The sequence below is a fragment of the Topomyia yanbarensis genome, chromosome 3, assembly GCF_030247195.1.
Source record: "Topomyia yanbarensis strain Yona2022 chromosome 3, ASM3024719v1, whole genome shotgun sequence".
Taxonomy (NCBI): Eukaryota; Metazoa; Arthropoda; class Insecta; order Diptera; family Culicidae; genus Topomyia; species Topomyia yanbarensis.
The window spans coordinates 246,897,465-246,915,308 of NC_080672.1; the positions used below are offsets into that span (position 1 = coordinate 246,897,465).

The following is a 17,844-nucleotide window of genomic DNA, read 5'->3' on the forward strand; positions in this document are numbered from 1 at the left end:
ATCATATATTATATTGCAGTAATTTACAAAGTTTATTGGCAATTGTTCATCTCCCTGTCAATTCCTACTAAACCAAAACAAAAATTACAAACAAATGGAAATGGCTACACAGTGAATACCGTTTTCGTTGACTATTTGGGAATGCATATAACGAGAAAGTATCGGAACGAATAGTTCAACATAAAGGTCAGCACCTCAATATATATATAATATCTTAGACAAAATGTGAGAAATATACCACGTCTATATGCCTTGATTTCTCCGTACATTAATTTGAACTGTGAAGTACAGAACTATGATTCGATTGTATATTGTGTGTATCCTTTATTATCACTGAGAACTGACATACAAGTAAAGTTTTCAACTTGTGTAAGAAATTAAACTGTCGCTTTGAAATGACAACAGCAAGTAGCAACTTGCCACTGGTCGGCGCTTCGATCAGCCAGCAAGCGCTATACGGGACTTGTATGCAAACTTGGATATAACAGTGACTCACGCATGCGAACCTAAATGCGATGGTGATTTTCAACGTATTTTCATTTAAATGTTTACACAGGTTTTTCCGGGAAAGTTTGTTCTAGCTTATATGTCTGTTCTCTGTGTTATTATGTACTGTAACTTCCGCTGTTTTTCTTATGTTTCTAACGTGTATAAAAGTGGATAAAATGCGTTGTTTACTGTTTGCAATGCACTATTGTTTTTAAAACAATATGGTACCACAATACTATATTCTAGTTTGTTTTCATTTCTTCGTTTTTTGTAATGCGCCGAAATCAGAATTAAAGTAAAGATAAAAACGATTCATACATTTGGCACCATTTTGCTGAAAGGAAGGAATGCGTGAAATGCCAATGAATTTATCTATGCACAAGAACTCAATGATTTTGAATTTCAATGCGCGCGAGTTTTGTTTTGGCTACGCTCGGTGTTTTAGATTATCGATGTTACAAAATCATGGCAGCACAAAATCATTAATAATCGCAAATATGATATTTTTTGTAAGTAAATAGATACTTACAATTAAACACAAACATAACAAACTAATAATACTTGGTCATCTTAATACACATATAACCGCACCGAAATAATACATAATTCATAAAATATATGCTATATTCAGACTTATCGCGGTTCTCGTAATTGATGGTCTAGTATCAAATAGTATAAAATCACCCTAATTCTTGCTTAACGGCAGTCTGTTCAATTGAGTTTGAAAAAGTGTAACACATTGTTTATGTATTGCGCAGTATCCCGCAAGTTGGGTATAAAACTACATAAATCTTGGTACGACTATTGAAATATCGATTGCTACGAGCAATAACCATGGTCTATCTCCATCTGATTGAGCATCTCTATACCCTGATCGCTGTACTACACATCTACTGAATCGTCTTTGAAGTAATTTGACTCGCGATGAATACTGGTTTTCCTCGATGATTTCTGAAGGCCTTCAACTAGCGTCTCCTGAAAAAAGTAAAGAAAAACGTTTTGAAAATCATGTACATCAAAAAATGGTTAAGAAGTTTCTGGCTGCCTTCCGTCCCGCCAAAGCTTCGGTAAGTTCAAGTACGTTCGAAACCCGGCACCCTTGATGGCTCCATGCGTACTATAATTAGTGCATCGGAATGGTAACCAGAACATAATATTGCTACGTAATGTTCAAGGTGCGACGTTTATGTTGATTTGTCCCAAAATAGCTGAAGCATCTATACGACCTTGGAGAATATTAGCAATGAATGAACAATGATCTTGCTTTATTCCTTCGAACATATACAGGCGATACGTAAAAAGCGACGTTGCATGCTCTCTCGAAGCCACCTTTTATTGCTCCAAACTTCAGGGTAATAATCTAGGCTTAATCGTATTCAAGAGCAGTACAGCGATTTAACACAAGAAATATCCATAAGTTTATTGGCTATCCTGAGACACTTTACCTACTTATATGGAATGTGATGTTTAAACGTAAGTTGAAAGTATCACTCCCAGTTCCTTAACGTTATTAACGTGTTCAATATGTGTTTGTAGCACACGGTATCATCAATATTTCGTAAAAATGAGCATTTATACGGGCTTACACATATGCTATACTAATCAGCAAATACTTGAAGGTGGTGTTGAAGGAATGAACAATTTTCAATACAGCGAATCACACGAAAAATCTTGAGATTGTCCGCAAAGCATCGTGGAGTCTTCAGCACTAGATGCACATCATTAAAGTATAAAAGAAACATCAACGGTTCCAAGTGACTTCCTTGGAATATGCCTGATGCAGAAGTGAATGTGGGGCATGACAATCTACTATAACGGCTATCTCTCGGTATGCGCGATAGGGTCGAAACCGCTGCTCAACACTACCGTTTATTCCGAATCTTTCCAGTATTGCGATTGCGATCGTGATTTATCTTATCGAAAGCGGTAGATAAGTCTTTGTAAACAACGTCGATTTGAGCGCTCTGTTATGTAGGATGTTAGACACAGCAAGTTAGACGCAGTTGACCGTCCAGACGTCAAGCCGTGTTGATCGTCACTTAGGTACTGCTTAAATTGAACCTGAAGAAGTTCCATAATCACCAGCTCGACCAACTTCGAGACAGCACCAAACGAAGTTATTGCAAGATAGTTATTGATGTCTCGCTTATCACCCTTTTTAGAGACTGAAAGCATGCTTTCGGATCTGTAGCGCGATAGAAAAGTACCTCTAGTAATAGATGCTAGAAAGATGTGAAGAAGCGCACCCGAACAGAAATGTGCAGTAACAACACCATGATTTTCACTGTGACAGTACAGTAATTTTACAATAATTTACAGTAAGTTTTAGTGTTATGCTACAATACAAAAACCGACAAAAACAATAAACTTTGACATTTTTACAGTAAATTTCGATGTAAAATAGACTTTTACAGTGAAAAAAGGGGGGTGGTTATGTATCTTAACATTAAAAAAATCATTTTTTCTCCATACATTTTTTCTCGAAAACAGTAAAATTTAATATGAATGCACTGTATAAGTTTTTTGCTGAACAGTGAAATTTATTGTTACATGAAATTTTATTTTAAATCTACTGTGAGAACTTGGCATCGAACAATGTTGAAACAGTAATAACTATAATATTTATTGTTTTATAGGGTAAATGCTATTGTAAAATTTTATCCGGGCAGTAACCAAAGCGTCGTTTTGCCTTTTCATGATAACGGAAGGGAAGCCATTGGATCCCAAATCAAAAGATGATTCAAGCAGAGAGGAAGCTCTAGTAGGGTAAACAGGTCTAATACGCCCTCCTTAAGCAAAAATAGCTATATTTCACCATTCGACGATATGATCTTCTCATTAACTACTCTAATTTATTGTTATATTAGTTAGAAATTATAGAAATTAGTACCCGTTTCATTTTTTACTAAAAACATCCTGATACAAGTACTATTAAACATTTTTCAAAGATGCCTAAATTCTAGTTTTTTCTTTCACCCAGGGCAAAATGCCCCCGGTGAAAGTGTAATATGCCCCACAACAAGAGGACGGTATGCCTCACAGCAATCGGTGAGTATGCCCCACAACAATGGGTAGGGCGTTTTGGCCGGTGATGAGCTGTTGTGAATACATGAATAATTCTACACACACATAGTTTTAAGCCAAGCTAAAAACTATAATAGTAACTATAATATTCTAGTAAGCTACTTTAAATATTGTTTTTTTTTGTGTTTCGAATTCATCTCGTGAGTAACTAGCACCATCTGGGTGTCTAGTTAGACGATGTATCTAAACTAGTACCCAAATTAGCACTAGTTAGACACAAAAAATTCCAAACAGTTCACACAAAAACCATCTGGGTGTCTAGTTAGACGATGTATCTAAACTAGTACCCAAATTAGCACTAGTTAGACACAAAAAATTCCAAACAGTTCACACGACATATGTGAAAGCCTAAAGCCACATGTCCCGAGTGATGTCCCGGGAAGCAAATATAGCTCTGGTTTGCGGACGAGAAAGCGAAGACGAACTCTTGTCTTTTGGTTCAAGAAACCAAACGCCTGGTATTATGCAATAAAAATTGGACTAAACCGTTTTGCGCGTTAAGGGCACAAGACCTAATTTTAATTAAGTTTTGTTTTTTTTTGTGTTTCGAATTCATCTCGTCAGTAACTAGCACCATCTGGGTCAGGGTTGCCAAAATTAAATCTGTATTTTTGTCCTAAAAAATCTTTTCATCTGTATTTACTCTTTGAAAAATCTGTGTCGATATCTGTATCGAATCAGTTGAGTCCTTGAGAGAGCGAACCATTTCAAAAGCTGACATATGGATAGTTATTTAGAATTGACAGCTGCGATGACCACAAGTTGGTAGAGGTGTGAACATTTGTCGATATTTTAAAATCAGTTTTTTTTCTTGTTACATTAAGTATGACAGTCATAGCCTCGAAAAGTAAACATTCACATCATGAAATAACCCAAAAAAAATCTTTACACAACACGTTATCGTTTCCATCTTTATCCCTTCCATCTTTATCCCTTAATTTTGTATTGAAAAATATTGACAACCTCAATTAGGTACAGAAAATGTTTCCGCCTTTTCATTCTGCATCATGGGAAATTTTTTAACCATTTAACTATCGCTCTGTCAATTTTAACCATGCTCCAGAGTAGGGTTATTTTGCAAATAACTTTTGAAGTGTCAGATTTTAACTAAAATTTAAAAATTTCACCAAATGGTTCACAGCCTAAGTCGACCAATGTAGCTGTCTAATTTTCGGACAAAAAATTGAGAATTCACAAAGTCACAGAGCATTACAATTAACGTTTCTGGAAGTAGACTTCAGCCAGGCCTTTGCTGGGTGCTAACCTGAGTGCATTACAAACCTTTACCTTTCAGAATGAGCGACCACTCGAAAAAGTGAAAATATATTGATTTATTTTTAATTAAGGTTTGTGGACGCGGACGAAGTCGATATAAATAATGACTTTTACTGTGAGCCGTGTTTACCAATACTGCTATTAAACTGTGAAGCAATGTTTGTAAACACGGCTCACAGTAAAAGTCATTTTTAAGTCGATTTCATCGGCGTGCACAGCCAAATATAAAGGGCTAAGCTGAGAGAGACACAGAGTAAGTATTACTGAAACTAAAAAAAATATTTCTAAAATAGGTTTTGTAACATCACTTCTCAAAAATCTGTATATCTGTACATACACGCAAAAATCTGTATATCTGCACATACAGATTCTTGATCTGAACTGGCTGAAAAATCTGTATAAATACAGATTATTCTGTATTTTTGGTAACCCTGATCTGGGTGTCTAGTTAGACGATGTATCTAAACTAGTACCCAAATTAGCACTAGTTAGACACAAAAAATTCCAAACAGTTCACACGACATATGTGAACGCCTAAAGCCACATTTCCCGAGTGATGTCCCGGGAAGCAAATATAGCTCTGATTTGCGGACGAGAAAGCGAAGACGAACTCTTGTCTTTTGGTTCAAGAAACCAAACGCCTGGTATTATGCAATAAAAATTGGACTAAACCGTTTTGCGCGTTAAGGGCACAAGACCTAATTTTAATTAAGTTTTGTTTTTTTTTGTGTTTCGAATTCATCTCGTCAGTAACTAGCACCATCTGGGTGTCTAGTTAGACGATGTATCTAAACTAGTACCCAAATTAGCACTAGTTAGACACAAAAAATTCCAAACAGTTCACACGACATATGTGAACGCCTAAAGCCACATGTCCCGAGTGATGTCCCGGGAAGCAAATATAGCTCTGGTTTGCGGACGAGAAAGCTATATTTGCTTCCCGGGACATCACTCGGGACATGTGGCTTTAAGCGTTCACATATGTCGTGTGAACTATTTGAAATTTTTTGTGTCTAACTAGTGCAAATTTGGGTACTAGTTTAGATACATCGTCTAACTAGACACCCAGATGGTGCTAGTTACTGACGAGATGAATTCGAAACACAAAAAAAAAACAAAACTTAATGAAAATTAGGTCTTGTGCCCTTAACGCGCAAAACGGGTTAGTCCAATTTTTATAGCATAATACCAGGCGTTTGGTTTCTTGAACCAAAAGACAAGAGTTCGTCTTCGCTTTCTCGTCCGCAAACCAGAGCTATATTTGCTTCCCGGGACATCACTCGGGACATGTGGCTTTAGGCTTTCACATATGTCGTGTGAACTGTTTGGAATTTTTTGTGTCTAACTAGTGCTAATTTGGGTACTAGTTTAGATACATCGTCTAACTAGACACCCAGATGGTGCTAGTTACTGACGAGATGAATTCGAAATACAAAAAAAAAACAAAACTTAATTAAAATTAGGTCTTGTGCCCTTAACGCGCAAAACGGTTTAGTCCAATTTTTATTGCATACTTTAAATAGTTCTATCGAATCCAACTGTTTCTAATTGGCTGTAATGTTATTGGAAAAAGTGGAAGCTTACATAAAAGTAACTCTTTTGAAACTTTTGTGTATTTTGTTGTTTTGCAACATATTAAAAATACCAAACTAACTTAGTACGTTGATTTCATGAAACGATACTGTTATCAGTCATTTTTACTTTTTAGATAATTCAGGAATCCTGGGAATCGAAGAGGGGCATTTAGCCCCGGTGGGGCGTATTATACCTTTTACCCTAAACGTGATTGCATTGCCACTGATAGCACTGTATGTATGCGAGTATTTTTCCGAAAAAAAGTCCACATGATGATGTCACAGAAGTCTAAGCCGCGCACGCGATAGGCACATAGACTATCCTGAAATTGAATATGGTGTATTGATCAGGGTTTGGAATTAATAATAGCTTTGCTCGACAATAGCGCTAATCTCAGTTTTTGCAGTCTTAGTGATAATAACGGAGTTAGTTCGTGGAGCATGGGGCTTGATGATTCCTTCTTATTGTGGTATCAGCATTCGAAGAGATATTTGTTTCAGTGTAACTGTTATACTGCCCAGTCAAAAAGGGCAAGTTGCTGGCTAACGGGGGGCTATTTGCCAACTCGGTTGCGCTAATTGCCCTACAATTTGCCAGCAAATTGCTGGCAATTTGGGGGCTATTTCAAATGCAACATTTGGGCGATTTGCCGTCTTTTTTTGACGCTCTACCCGCCCTTAAATTGTCACTAAATCGCCCAGGGAACGCGCCATTTAATCGCCCTTAATTGCCTAATATGAGAATTACAAATAATACTTATTTTTTGGATTCATTATCTACTCACATAAACTTATCAGTACACTAGGTAATCACCACCAAACTATAGGAAGAATCGTTGGTTGAATTGGTATTGCACACCAAAACTTACCACACTCGGACTTTCATTAAGACTTTAGGTCAGAGATCTGATTCCACTATACTTATACACGATTCCACAATTTCGTTGGCTAAATGAAGTGCACCAGACAAAATACAAGCGAGAACACGTCAATTGTTTAAAAACAATTTTAAGCTTAAGCCAAACATGAACCGCCATGTTTGAAAAACGCAAAAAACAACCAAGTCCATTTCATCCGCCAGAAAATATGTCTAAGTGTTGAAATTGCCTTTAAATCGCATTCGCAAATTGCATTTGTTCCTAGGGGCAATTAGCACAGGCGAGTTTAGTCAAACGTCAAACTATTTAAATCGCCTGATCATGTTCGTCCGCATTTTCTGACCGGGTGGAACCCAATAATCAGGTATTTGATTAAATACAGTTTACAGTGTTTAATGACACAGAAATAAGCATAAAATCACGATTGAATATAGAGCTGGCCCTAGGGGCAGATCACTCTAGAAATGTATAACAAATTTGCATCAAATTAGAAAATGCATTTAATTTTCATTTTTGCATCAACTTTGCACTCCCTCGCAGAAAATTTTGTTTAACAAACGTCCTACGCTGATTCACTTTGTTCGACGTTTTGTTGAATGTAGGGCTGATTTTTTTGTAGGGTTTTGACGTCTTACACGCAACGCAAAATACATTGCACGCAACGCAAGATACATTACGAATATCTATTTTGATGGAAAGAAATGCATTTAATTTAGCTGATTTTTAAAAATGCATCACAAGTGATCTGCCCCTAGAGCTGGCCTCTCATTAGTGTTTGGTCATCAAGCTAACAACACCACTTTTGCTTTACGCCGAAACCCAAAAAGTGCTACGTGATTTTCCGCCGGTCTTTCATAGGCTGTTTGTTAGACTTATTAAGTGGCGACGAGGTGAAAGGTTTTTTACGAGTGCGAATCCAGTGCTGAAAGTGATTTAGTGAAACGTATTGCTGGACAGATCAGGACGGAGGTCCCACGGACAGTTCGTCGGCAGCATTGTTTCAAGAGCCGGCACAGTTAGAAGATATTTTTTTCAACAAGCAGGCAGTCTTCCATCAACCAGCGGAAAGAACAACGCGGAGGTCGTGACAGCATTTAATCTGGACAATTCTCGTAATTGGGACAAATTCATCTACGAAAACCGTAAGTCCAGCACTATAATATTGTGAAGAGAAATAGTGTTGTGCTCAATAAAAAATTGGAAAAAGTGCCGAAATTTACCCATCCAACGCTATTTTATTTGGTGGCGTCGTTTTTTTTTAGGAGTAGCGCGCTTATTGTGGATCAAGCGGATTTTTTTTTAGGATTTTTTTTCCTTTAAGACTGATTGAACGGTTGTAAATTAGGGTTCTGGTCATATTTTGGTCCATATATAAAAAAAGAAATTTTTTTTAAAGTGTAATTAACAGTGTTTTTTTTTTCTTTGCATAATTCCATATCAACTTTTGAATAGGGCTAATAAGATATGTAAACAAACTATTGTTTTGCTGATTTCTCTTATTTTGTTATAATTTCAACACAGAAAGCATTTGAAATTGATTCTACCAAGGGTAAATATGTTGATTCAAGTGTATTTTTCATGAAATTCAACTCGGCAGCGGAGTAATGAGCGAAAGAAGTTTGTTTACAAAAATCTTATTAGCCCTTTTGAAGAATTAATTTTGAATTTATTTAGGCTTGCGAAATTTACCAGCTTATTGGCTGAGGACGGCTCTAAGTGGAAACCGGTTGTGCGAGTCCAGAAGGTTGGCCGTGCTAGGTACCGAAAAATTAACCCGTCGATAGTCACCAGGTTTGGCCGCAAAGGGTAAATTAGACATCGTCGGTAAGCGAAAATCTTTGTACTTTCAATTATTGTTTTATTGTTTGAATTTTTTTACATATATATTACATATAGTTATGGCTCAAATGAATATTGCGGCTATTAGGGTAACCAACCTAATTTGGATCCCTACATATTTTGGCCCCTGTTAATGTATTTTCCTCCTACACCGCCAAGTTTCTCTGAATTTGTTTGGTTTGGTGCAGCAATTACATTCCTTGGGTTGTCTATTAAGTTTCAATTTCATTAGTTCATCTCTAATTGTTTAAAATTAAACAGAATCCACAGTTTTCAAAAATATCACCGAAAACGTTTCATGTTTCAACGATAGCCAAGAGGAACCGGTAGAAATGATACATGTTCAAATTGGATTTAAATGTACAATTATAATATTTTTTATCGATTTAATTAGTTTGTCTGATTTGGTATTATGCAAGTTACGTGTTTGAAAAGGTTTCTTCGTAATGTTTTATCTAAATATTTTAAATAAATGGTGTCCACAATATGTCTTAAAAAATTGATATCAACTTATTTTGGACGAGTTACAATAAACAAAAAGTGAAAAATTTCGTAACGGTAGGTCGCCTGCTCTTTTCGGTCAAATTATTTAAAAATGTTCAAACCAATGGATGTCAAAAACCAAACGATTAAGAAATATTTTATTGAAGACCATAATGTGACCAAAGAGGAGACTTCTGAAATCCATGTTGAAGAACATTTGTAGTTCGAATTTGTTGAATTCGACGAGCTATATATTGACAAATCTAAGAGACATATCGAAGCTATATAATGATAAAAAGAGTGTGCTTGTTGAATTTCTAGAATCTCCTGAAACACTCACACGAACAGGAACATCACGATTCAAGCGACGTAGTATTGCTGTTTTAACATTGCGCAGAACAGTTGAATACCACAAGGCGAAAACTGAAGAAAAAAGGAAAGTAAAGGAAGAGAAACAAAGAAAAACTGAGCTTAGAAAGAATAACAAGAAACCACCTCGTAACAAAAGAATTAAAAATTAATGTTTAGTACAAGAAAATTCCTGACGAACTTTGAACCTTGACTTATCATCCGCTTGAGGATGTTTTTGCTCCATAATACTGCTACAGATGAATTGCTACACGAAATATATTATTGTTAACTCTATTGCATAACTTTTAATGCTGCTTTGTTAAGTCTGCAGTAACCTAATTGTACCGAAAGTTTTTCTATTTCTCAAAATGATAGAACTAAAAAAATACTTCATGCAGTCAGCCTTCCATAGAAAGATTAATGTACCATTTTTGATTGGCAGTCACTGATTTGCTTATGTTCTTCTTTCATGCATTAAATATATTGCAAAGAGAACGAGTCAGTAGGTCAGTTTAGTAGAAAAAAACTTTGCTGTTTCCAAAATATATTCAGTCACATTCAGTGTGTCCAAAATATGCTTGGAACACTGTCCAAATTAGTGTGGAAGGGTCCGAAATGTTAAAAATTCATACTGTGAAGAAAAGGCATTTTCGAGTTTATGTCAATGTATAAAACATCCATTGACAGTTTTCTTTCAAGAACAGTAATTTTGGAGCAGACTCGTGCATGTATTGCATTAAAAAACATAGGCAAGCAAATATTTTTTGACGTTCACGTAATTTCACTTCCTCTAGGGGTCCAAAATTGGTTGGTTACCCTATAGAGCCGTACCGTAAAGGTGCATCGTTTTCGGACTGGGATGAAGGTTTGGGGTAATTTTTACAATGAGTAAGGTATCTGAAGATACTAAAAAGTCACATTTCACAACCCTTAGTGGTCCGTCCGTGTTTTCTGAACTCAAACTGCTTTTTCCAAATAGTAATTTAGCCAAAATTACTTACGAAACAATGATTGCAAAGCTAAAGGCACGGTTTGACAAGGTCGACTCGGATATTATACAGCGTTTCAAATTTAATAACCGCATCGTTGCTTGTTTGAAGGATGAAATTCTCGAACAGTGGCTGCTAAATGAAACAAATCTGACCTTGGAATCGGCAGAGAAGATAATTGCCACGTGGGAGATGGTAGGGGCCAATGCTAGATCCTTGGGAATTGGGAACCATACAAATCAAATCTTTGAAAAACGACTTTCATAGACCACGTGCTCCGGTTTAAGAGAAGCTTGCAAAAACATACACTCAAAAAAGTAAACGTTATGCCTATTGATTTTACACATAGATTTTTGTAATTAACGGAGGCATATAGACACTATTTGCTGGTACATAAACCCAATGTGTGTATTTTTAAGAAATATTAATCTTACATTCACATTTCATAACTATTAGGCACATATTCTATAACAATATGCACATATAACTTATGTGTGTGCATACATAGTTTATACAGTTGACACATAGAAGGAATGTGTGCGCGTGATAATAATAGCATTTCTTCTTCATATGAATTTTAAGCGGTTTGAAGCAAATAGAATTAACGTTTGGATTTTTTTCAGTGTACGCTAATGCTAAGGCAGGTGCGCATGATTCTCGTCCTATAGGAGGTAGAGAATCGGTGAAGAATCGTTTGGGTTTTAAACCATACAACTATGCGGGAGAGCGATATGGCCGACACAAAAAAAACCCGCAGGTTTCGCCCAGCGGAATGGAGAGACGAGCAGGACGAACATCGTACCGAGTACCGAGTCTGCGGTATTAAGGGACATCTGAAGCGGAAATGCTTCAAGCTGAAAAATCTTCGTAAGGATGTGGTCCAGTTTGTCGATTCAGGACCGAGTACCTTGAGCGAGCTTTTCGACCGATTGGAGACGAAGGCCTTGGATGACGACGAAAACAATGATTCAGGTGAACTTCAATGTATGCATGTCTCGTCTATTAATCACATTAGCAATCCTTGTTCAGTCGATGTAGAAGTAAATGGCAAGTCTCTTAAAATGGAGATCGACTGTGGGTCATCTGTTTCAGTTATGGGGAAAAGACAATATTTTTCGAATTTTAATCAAACTATCGAAATCTTCCAAAACATTTGATTGTACTGAATGGCTCTAAACTCATGATTGAAGGTGAAATTAATGTTTCAGTCAAATGTAGAGGAAAAGAAGCTAAGTTGAAATTACTGGTTCTGAATAGTAGCAATGATTTTATTCCCTTATTAGGGCAACCATGGTTAGATGTGTTTTTTCCGGATTGGAGATTATTTTTTTCGGATAATTTGTCTGTTAACAATGTGTTGTCGAGCAAAAATCAATGCGATGCGATTGTACAGGATGTCAAGCAAAAATTCGCAAATGTTTTTACTAAAGATTTCTCCACTCCCATAGACGGTTTCGAAGCCGAGTTGGTTTTGAAAGACGATGTGTCTATTTTAAAAAAAAGGCTTATAACATTCCCTACAGGTCAAGGGAGAAAGTTTTAGAATATTTGACAAAATTAGAAAAGGAAAATGTGATTACTCCTATTAAGACGAGTGAATGGGCATCTCCAGTGGTAGTTGTAATAAAAAAGAATCATGAAATTAGGCTTGTTATTGATTGCAAAGTGTCAATTAACAAATGTATTATTCCAAATACTTACCCTTTACCAGTAGCGCAAGATTTGTTTGCTAGCCTAGCTGGTTGCAAGGTGTTTTGTGCTCTGGATTTGGAGGGGGCATATACACAGTTATCTTTATCAAAACGGTCCCGAAAACTCATGGTAATCAATACTTTAAAGGGGTTATTCATATACAATAGATTGCCGCAAGGGACTTCTTCCAGTGCATCTATTTTTCAACAAATCATGGATCAAGTATTGGAGGGAATTGACAATGTATTTTGCTACTTGGATGATGTTTTGATTGCAGAAATTGTATTTGGTTTTAGAAAGATTATCTAAAGCAAATATTAAAGTAAATCTGGATAAATGCAAGTTTTTTGTAACGGAATTAGATTATCTTGGACACATTATTAGCGAAAAGGGTCTTTTACCTTGCCCAGATAAAGTTTTGACAATTCAGAATGCTAAAATACCGAAGAATGTGACAGAACTCAAATCATTTTTAGGTTTATTTAATTATTATAATAAATTTATTCCCCATTTGTCCTCCAAGTTATATCACTTGTATAATCTTTTAAGAGTCAACGTAAAATTTGATTGGGATGATAACTATAGTAAAGCATTCGAAGATAGTAAAAAAAGATGGGTGGGTAATGCCTGCGACATAACCGGAGAGATGTAGAATACATAAGGAACACGTTCTTTAAATATTTTGATACTCATTGGAATTTTCGGACAAAAGGTGATTTGGGCGAGGAATATTTCAAATTATTCTTCACAAAAATGATGGTGGTCCTGAAAAGGACCGGTTTTGTTGGCGTTGTTGGCCTTGGTGAGGGAGATGGCTAACGATGAAATTAATTGTTAGCATGAGGAAGTCGCGTAGTACTGGCCAATGGAAGAACAGATAATAATTGATTCCTGAAAATCAATTTTTCTTTATTCATGTAAATTATACATACTTACAAATCTAACAGAAGATTCCTGATCATATTTCTGAATCATTAGTGCGAACATTGTGTAATTTGGTTAAGTACAATGAAAGTTACAAACTTTCCAAACTCGACCTTCTGTTCCTTCAGAAATATTGAAATGGGGTGTCTATATTAAACCGTTAGTCGTGGCCACAATTAAAAAAGATGGGTGGGTAATGTCTGTCACATAACCGGAGCGTCGTGATTTCAATTCGAGACGTTAATTTAAATCTAATAATATTCAACAGAATCACGTTTGAATGGGAAATTTTCAAATAATTCTCTATGGTAATAATGGTGGTTCTGAAAAGAACCTTTGGTATCGGCGTTGGTGTTGATGGTGATGCGCTGGATCGTTGGATATTTTTGGCATGATAGTTACGTGCCTGGCGAACTGTTTTGTAGCCTCGAACAAAACGACAAGACCGGCTTCTTCGGGTACCATTACGGCTGAACTTTATAAGCTTAGCTCGACTTTGAAATCCTGCACAATCTCACGAATCAGACACTAGTAGGGCCATTTTGTTTGTTACTAGCACGGAGCTGCACAAAAAAACCAAAAAGCTTGAATAGAAGCATGCGACTTCAACGTTTCTCTTAAACACATGCAACAACACATTCGTTTTGGTAATACTGATAATAACAGTAGAAAGGAATGGAAAAGCAGTGCACGAAACGAGCGAGAGGATAATTTAAATTTTTGTTCCATGTGCAAGCTACTTCTTTCCACACAACGTATTATGTTGCTTGTTGAAAATTTGCTACACACCTTAAAATGAAAGTTTCTGTTTAACTCTCGCTAGAACACAATTGATTGGTCCTGAAAAGAACCGTTGCTTTTATTGTAATTTACGCCCACTCCCACAAACCGACCAAGTAGGCATCACTGGCTTCATTACGGCTGAGTTTTGTAAGCGTAGCTCGACTTTGAAGTAATACACAACCTTACGAACCAGACGCTGGAATGTTAGCCAGCGGATTAGTTGCTCCGTTGCCCTTTAGTTGGGGCGAAATACTAGCATGGCGATAGTTCCTGATCGGTAGTTGGTTGCGATGGGCCACCAGTAGCTGGAGCACTTTTGCGGACCGTCATCATCGCCAACTGCTTTCCTCCGGTGGACTGGCTGCTTGCTAGTGCTTGAACGAATACGAATGATGAGAAAAACCGACCGACCAATATTCATATATGAAAACACGAGAAAGCACTACTATCGCTCTCCCGCTCGTTTTCGTGCCATTCCTGTGCCTTTCCTTTCCGTTCGGCTACCAATACTAGCATAACCAAAACGAATATTCTGTCTTTCCATCGCCTTCAATCTAGTGGCCAGTGCTAGCAAACTTGCATGTTCAGTTTTTCAATAACAACATTCAAACAATATTTTCAAAGAGTGCTGCAGATTTGAAAAGAAGGAAAAGATTTTCACAAATTTAAATTCTTTCGTGTTATTTGTTAGCGCTGATAAAGGCTATTTAGTTTGCTACTAGCAAGGAGCTGCACAAACAAATCGATTTATGCAGTTAATCAACGGAGGCTGCCAAAAAGTTCGAATAAAAGCATGCGACTAGTGTACTTTGCACGTTCTATATTTTATCAATACTAGAGAGGATCAATAAAATAATTCAAATTGTAATAGCGACATGCAATTGTGGCAACACTGGCCAAGAGATGGTGGGGGAACACGCACATTCGTTTTAGTTATGATGGTAGTAGCAGCAGAAAGGAAAGGAAAAGCAGTGCACGAAAACGAGCAAGAGAGGATAATTTAAATTCTCTTTCTTTCTTTCCACACATCGTATTTTTTATATAGCTTTCTGAAAATTATTTGTTATACACCATAAAATGTAAATTTCAGTTTAACTCTTATTACAACACAATTAATTGGTCCTGTAAAGAACCGTTTATTGTTTTATTGCGGGAGCATAATTCAGACGCACTCCCCGCGGACACGGTGAGCCACAAAGCACTATTTTGCATCCTCGAACAAACCGACCAAGTAGGCATCGTTGGCTTCTCGGGGCATCATTACGACTGAGCTTTGTAAGCGTGGCTCGATTTTGCAGTCCTGTACAATCTCACGACCCAGACGCTGGAACGATAGCCTACTCTGTTGCCCTTTAGCTGGGGCGAAATTCTTGCAGGGCGACAGTTCCTGATCGGGTTGCGATGAGTCACCAGTAGCTGGGGCACTTTTTCCGCCGTCGTCATCGCCAACTGCTTTCCTTCGGTGGACTGGCTGCTTGCTAGTGCTTGAACGAATACGAATGATGAGAAAAACCGACCGACAGATATTTATATAATCGCGCTAATATGCACTACTATCGCTTTCTCGCTCGTTCTCGTGCCGTGCATGAGCCTTTCCTTTCCGTCCGGCTTCTAATGGCCTAACCAAAGGAATATGCCGTCTTTCCCCCACCAACTGCTCTCGTCAAGCAACCCAATGCGAATAATCATAAAACAAACATGTAGTGGACCTATATATAAACTTTTCATTATTTTATTGGTCCACCATTTTGACGGCTCTGTGCGGGATGGGCTGAAAATTTTCACTTTTCCGAGTCGTTTTCGAAAGATTTTTCAAAAACACAATGTTTTGTTATTAGTGCATGTTATAAATACTTCAAATTTTAATACAGCATAGAGGAACATATTTTCAACAAATTGGCCTAAAAATCAAATCATTATGTTAAGTATGATAAAAGTTATTAACGTTCAAAATCTGACGCGGCACCGCAGCCGATATTTTGAAACGGGACCCCTATATTGAAAGCTTAAATGTATTCTACATTAAAATCCTTATTGGCTACGAATTTTCTGGAGTTTTATGACCCGAAAAAGCCTTTAGTAGTTGTGTCCGATGCTTCAGGATATGGCTTAGGCGGAGTAATTGTTCACGCTATGGATGGAGTAGAAAAACCTATATGTTTTACGTAATTTTCGTTAAACAACGTACAGAAATCTTACCCTATTCTAGAAGCATTAGCTCTGGTGTGTACTATAAAGAAATTTCATAAATATTTATATGGACAAAAATTTGCAGTATTTACAGATCATAAGCCTTTGGTAGGGATTTTAGCAAAGAAGGAAAGAATTCTATATTTGTGACAAGTCTACAACGCTTTATTTTGGAATTATCGATTTATAAATTTGACATACAATACAGACCATCTGCTAAAATGGGTAACGCCGATTTCTGTTCGCGATTCCCCTTAGAGCAGATGGTACCAAAAGAACTTGACGCTAAACTGGTAAAAAGTATTAATTTCAGTACAGAATTACCAATTGACTGTGCTAAAGTGACCAGGGAAACAAAGAATGACAAATTTCTGCAGGATATTATAGTGTTTATGCTAAACGGTTGGCCAGAAAGAATTGACAAACGCTTTGTCAATGTTTTTTTTTCAAATCAACACGGGTTAGACGAGTGTTTATTATATCAGGACAGGGTTGTAATACCGCAGATACTGCAAAGCGGGATTCTTAAACTTCTACACGCCAACCATGCTGGCATAGTAAAAATGAAACAATTGGCCAGGCGCTTTGTTTATTGGTTTGGTATTAATACTGACATTGAGAAATTTGTGGTTCAATGTGATGCTTGCAATGGAATGGCAAATGTGCCTAAGAAGAAAATTTTATCTAAATGGATACCGACTACGAGACCATTCAGCAGAATTGATTTTTTCCATTTTTCCCATAAACACCTTTTTGTTGATAGTGGATAGTTATTCTAAATGGATTGAAGCGAAGTGCATGAAAAGGGGTACAGATTGCAATAAAGTTTTAAAGAAACTCGTAGCATTTTTTGCACGGTTGGGTTTACCACATGTTCTGGTATCCGACGGGGGTCCTCCATTCAATTCCTATTCATTTACAGACTTCCTGGAAAGACAGGGGATTAAGGTACTCAAAAGTACACCATATAATCCGGCTAGCAATGGTCAGGCGGAAAGATTGGTAAGAACAGTAAAATATGTTTTGAAAACGTTCTTATTGGGACGAGAAATGAGGGAATTGGATCTAGAGGATCAGATTAATTTATTTTTAATTAATTATAGAAATTTCTGCTCGACATCAGATGGAAATTTTAAATCTGGAAAAATATTCTCCTATGCTCCTAAGACTAAATTTATTAAATCCAAAAAAAGTTATAAACAATTTCTGTTCAAAACTCCTCAAAATCGAAAGGATGAGAGAGATAAACCAATTAATGTTGGTAATCTTCCGAGGGAGCCATTTGACCCCTTG

At 36.9% G+C, this 17,844-nt stretch overlaps 1 protein-coding gene across 4 annotated transcripts in view; it reads right to left on the reverse strand.

Moving 5' to 3' along the window:
- The window catches only part of LOC131691372 (F-actin-uncapping protein LRRC16A), a 110,205-nt gene continuing 92,361 nt past the window's right edge, over positions 1-17,844 (reverse strand). For 3 of the 4 annotated variants that reach the window (XM_058977706.1, XM_058977705.1, XM_058977703.1), the window contains one exon: positions 1-1,464. In XM_058977706.1, coding sequence (XP_058833689.1) covers positions 1,451-1,464 — 14 coding nt within the window. In that variant the 3' untranslated portion in view covers positions 1-1,450. Of the gene's footprint in view, positions 1,465-8,766; positions 10,046-17,844 lie in introns of those variants that run through there. The other variant, XM_058977699.1, reaches the window with a different exon arrangement.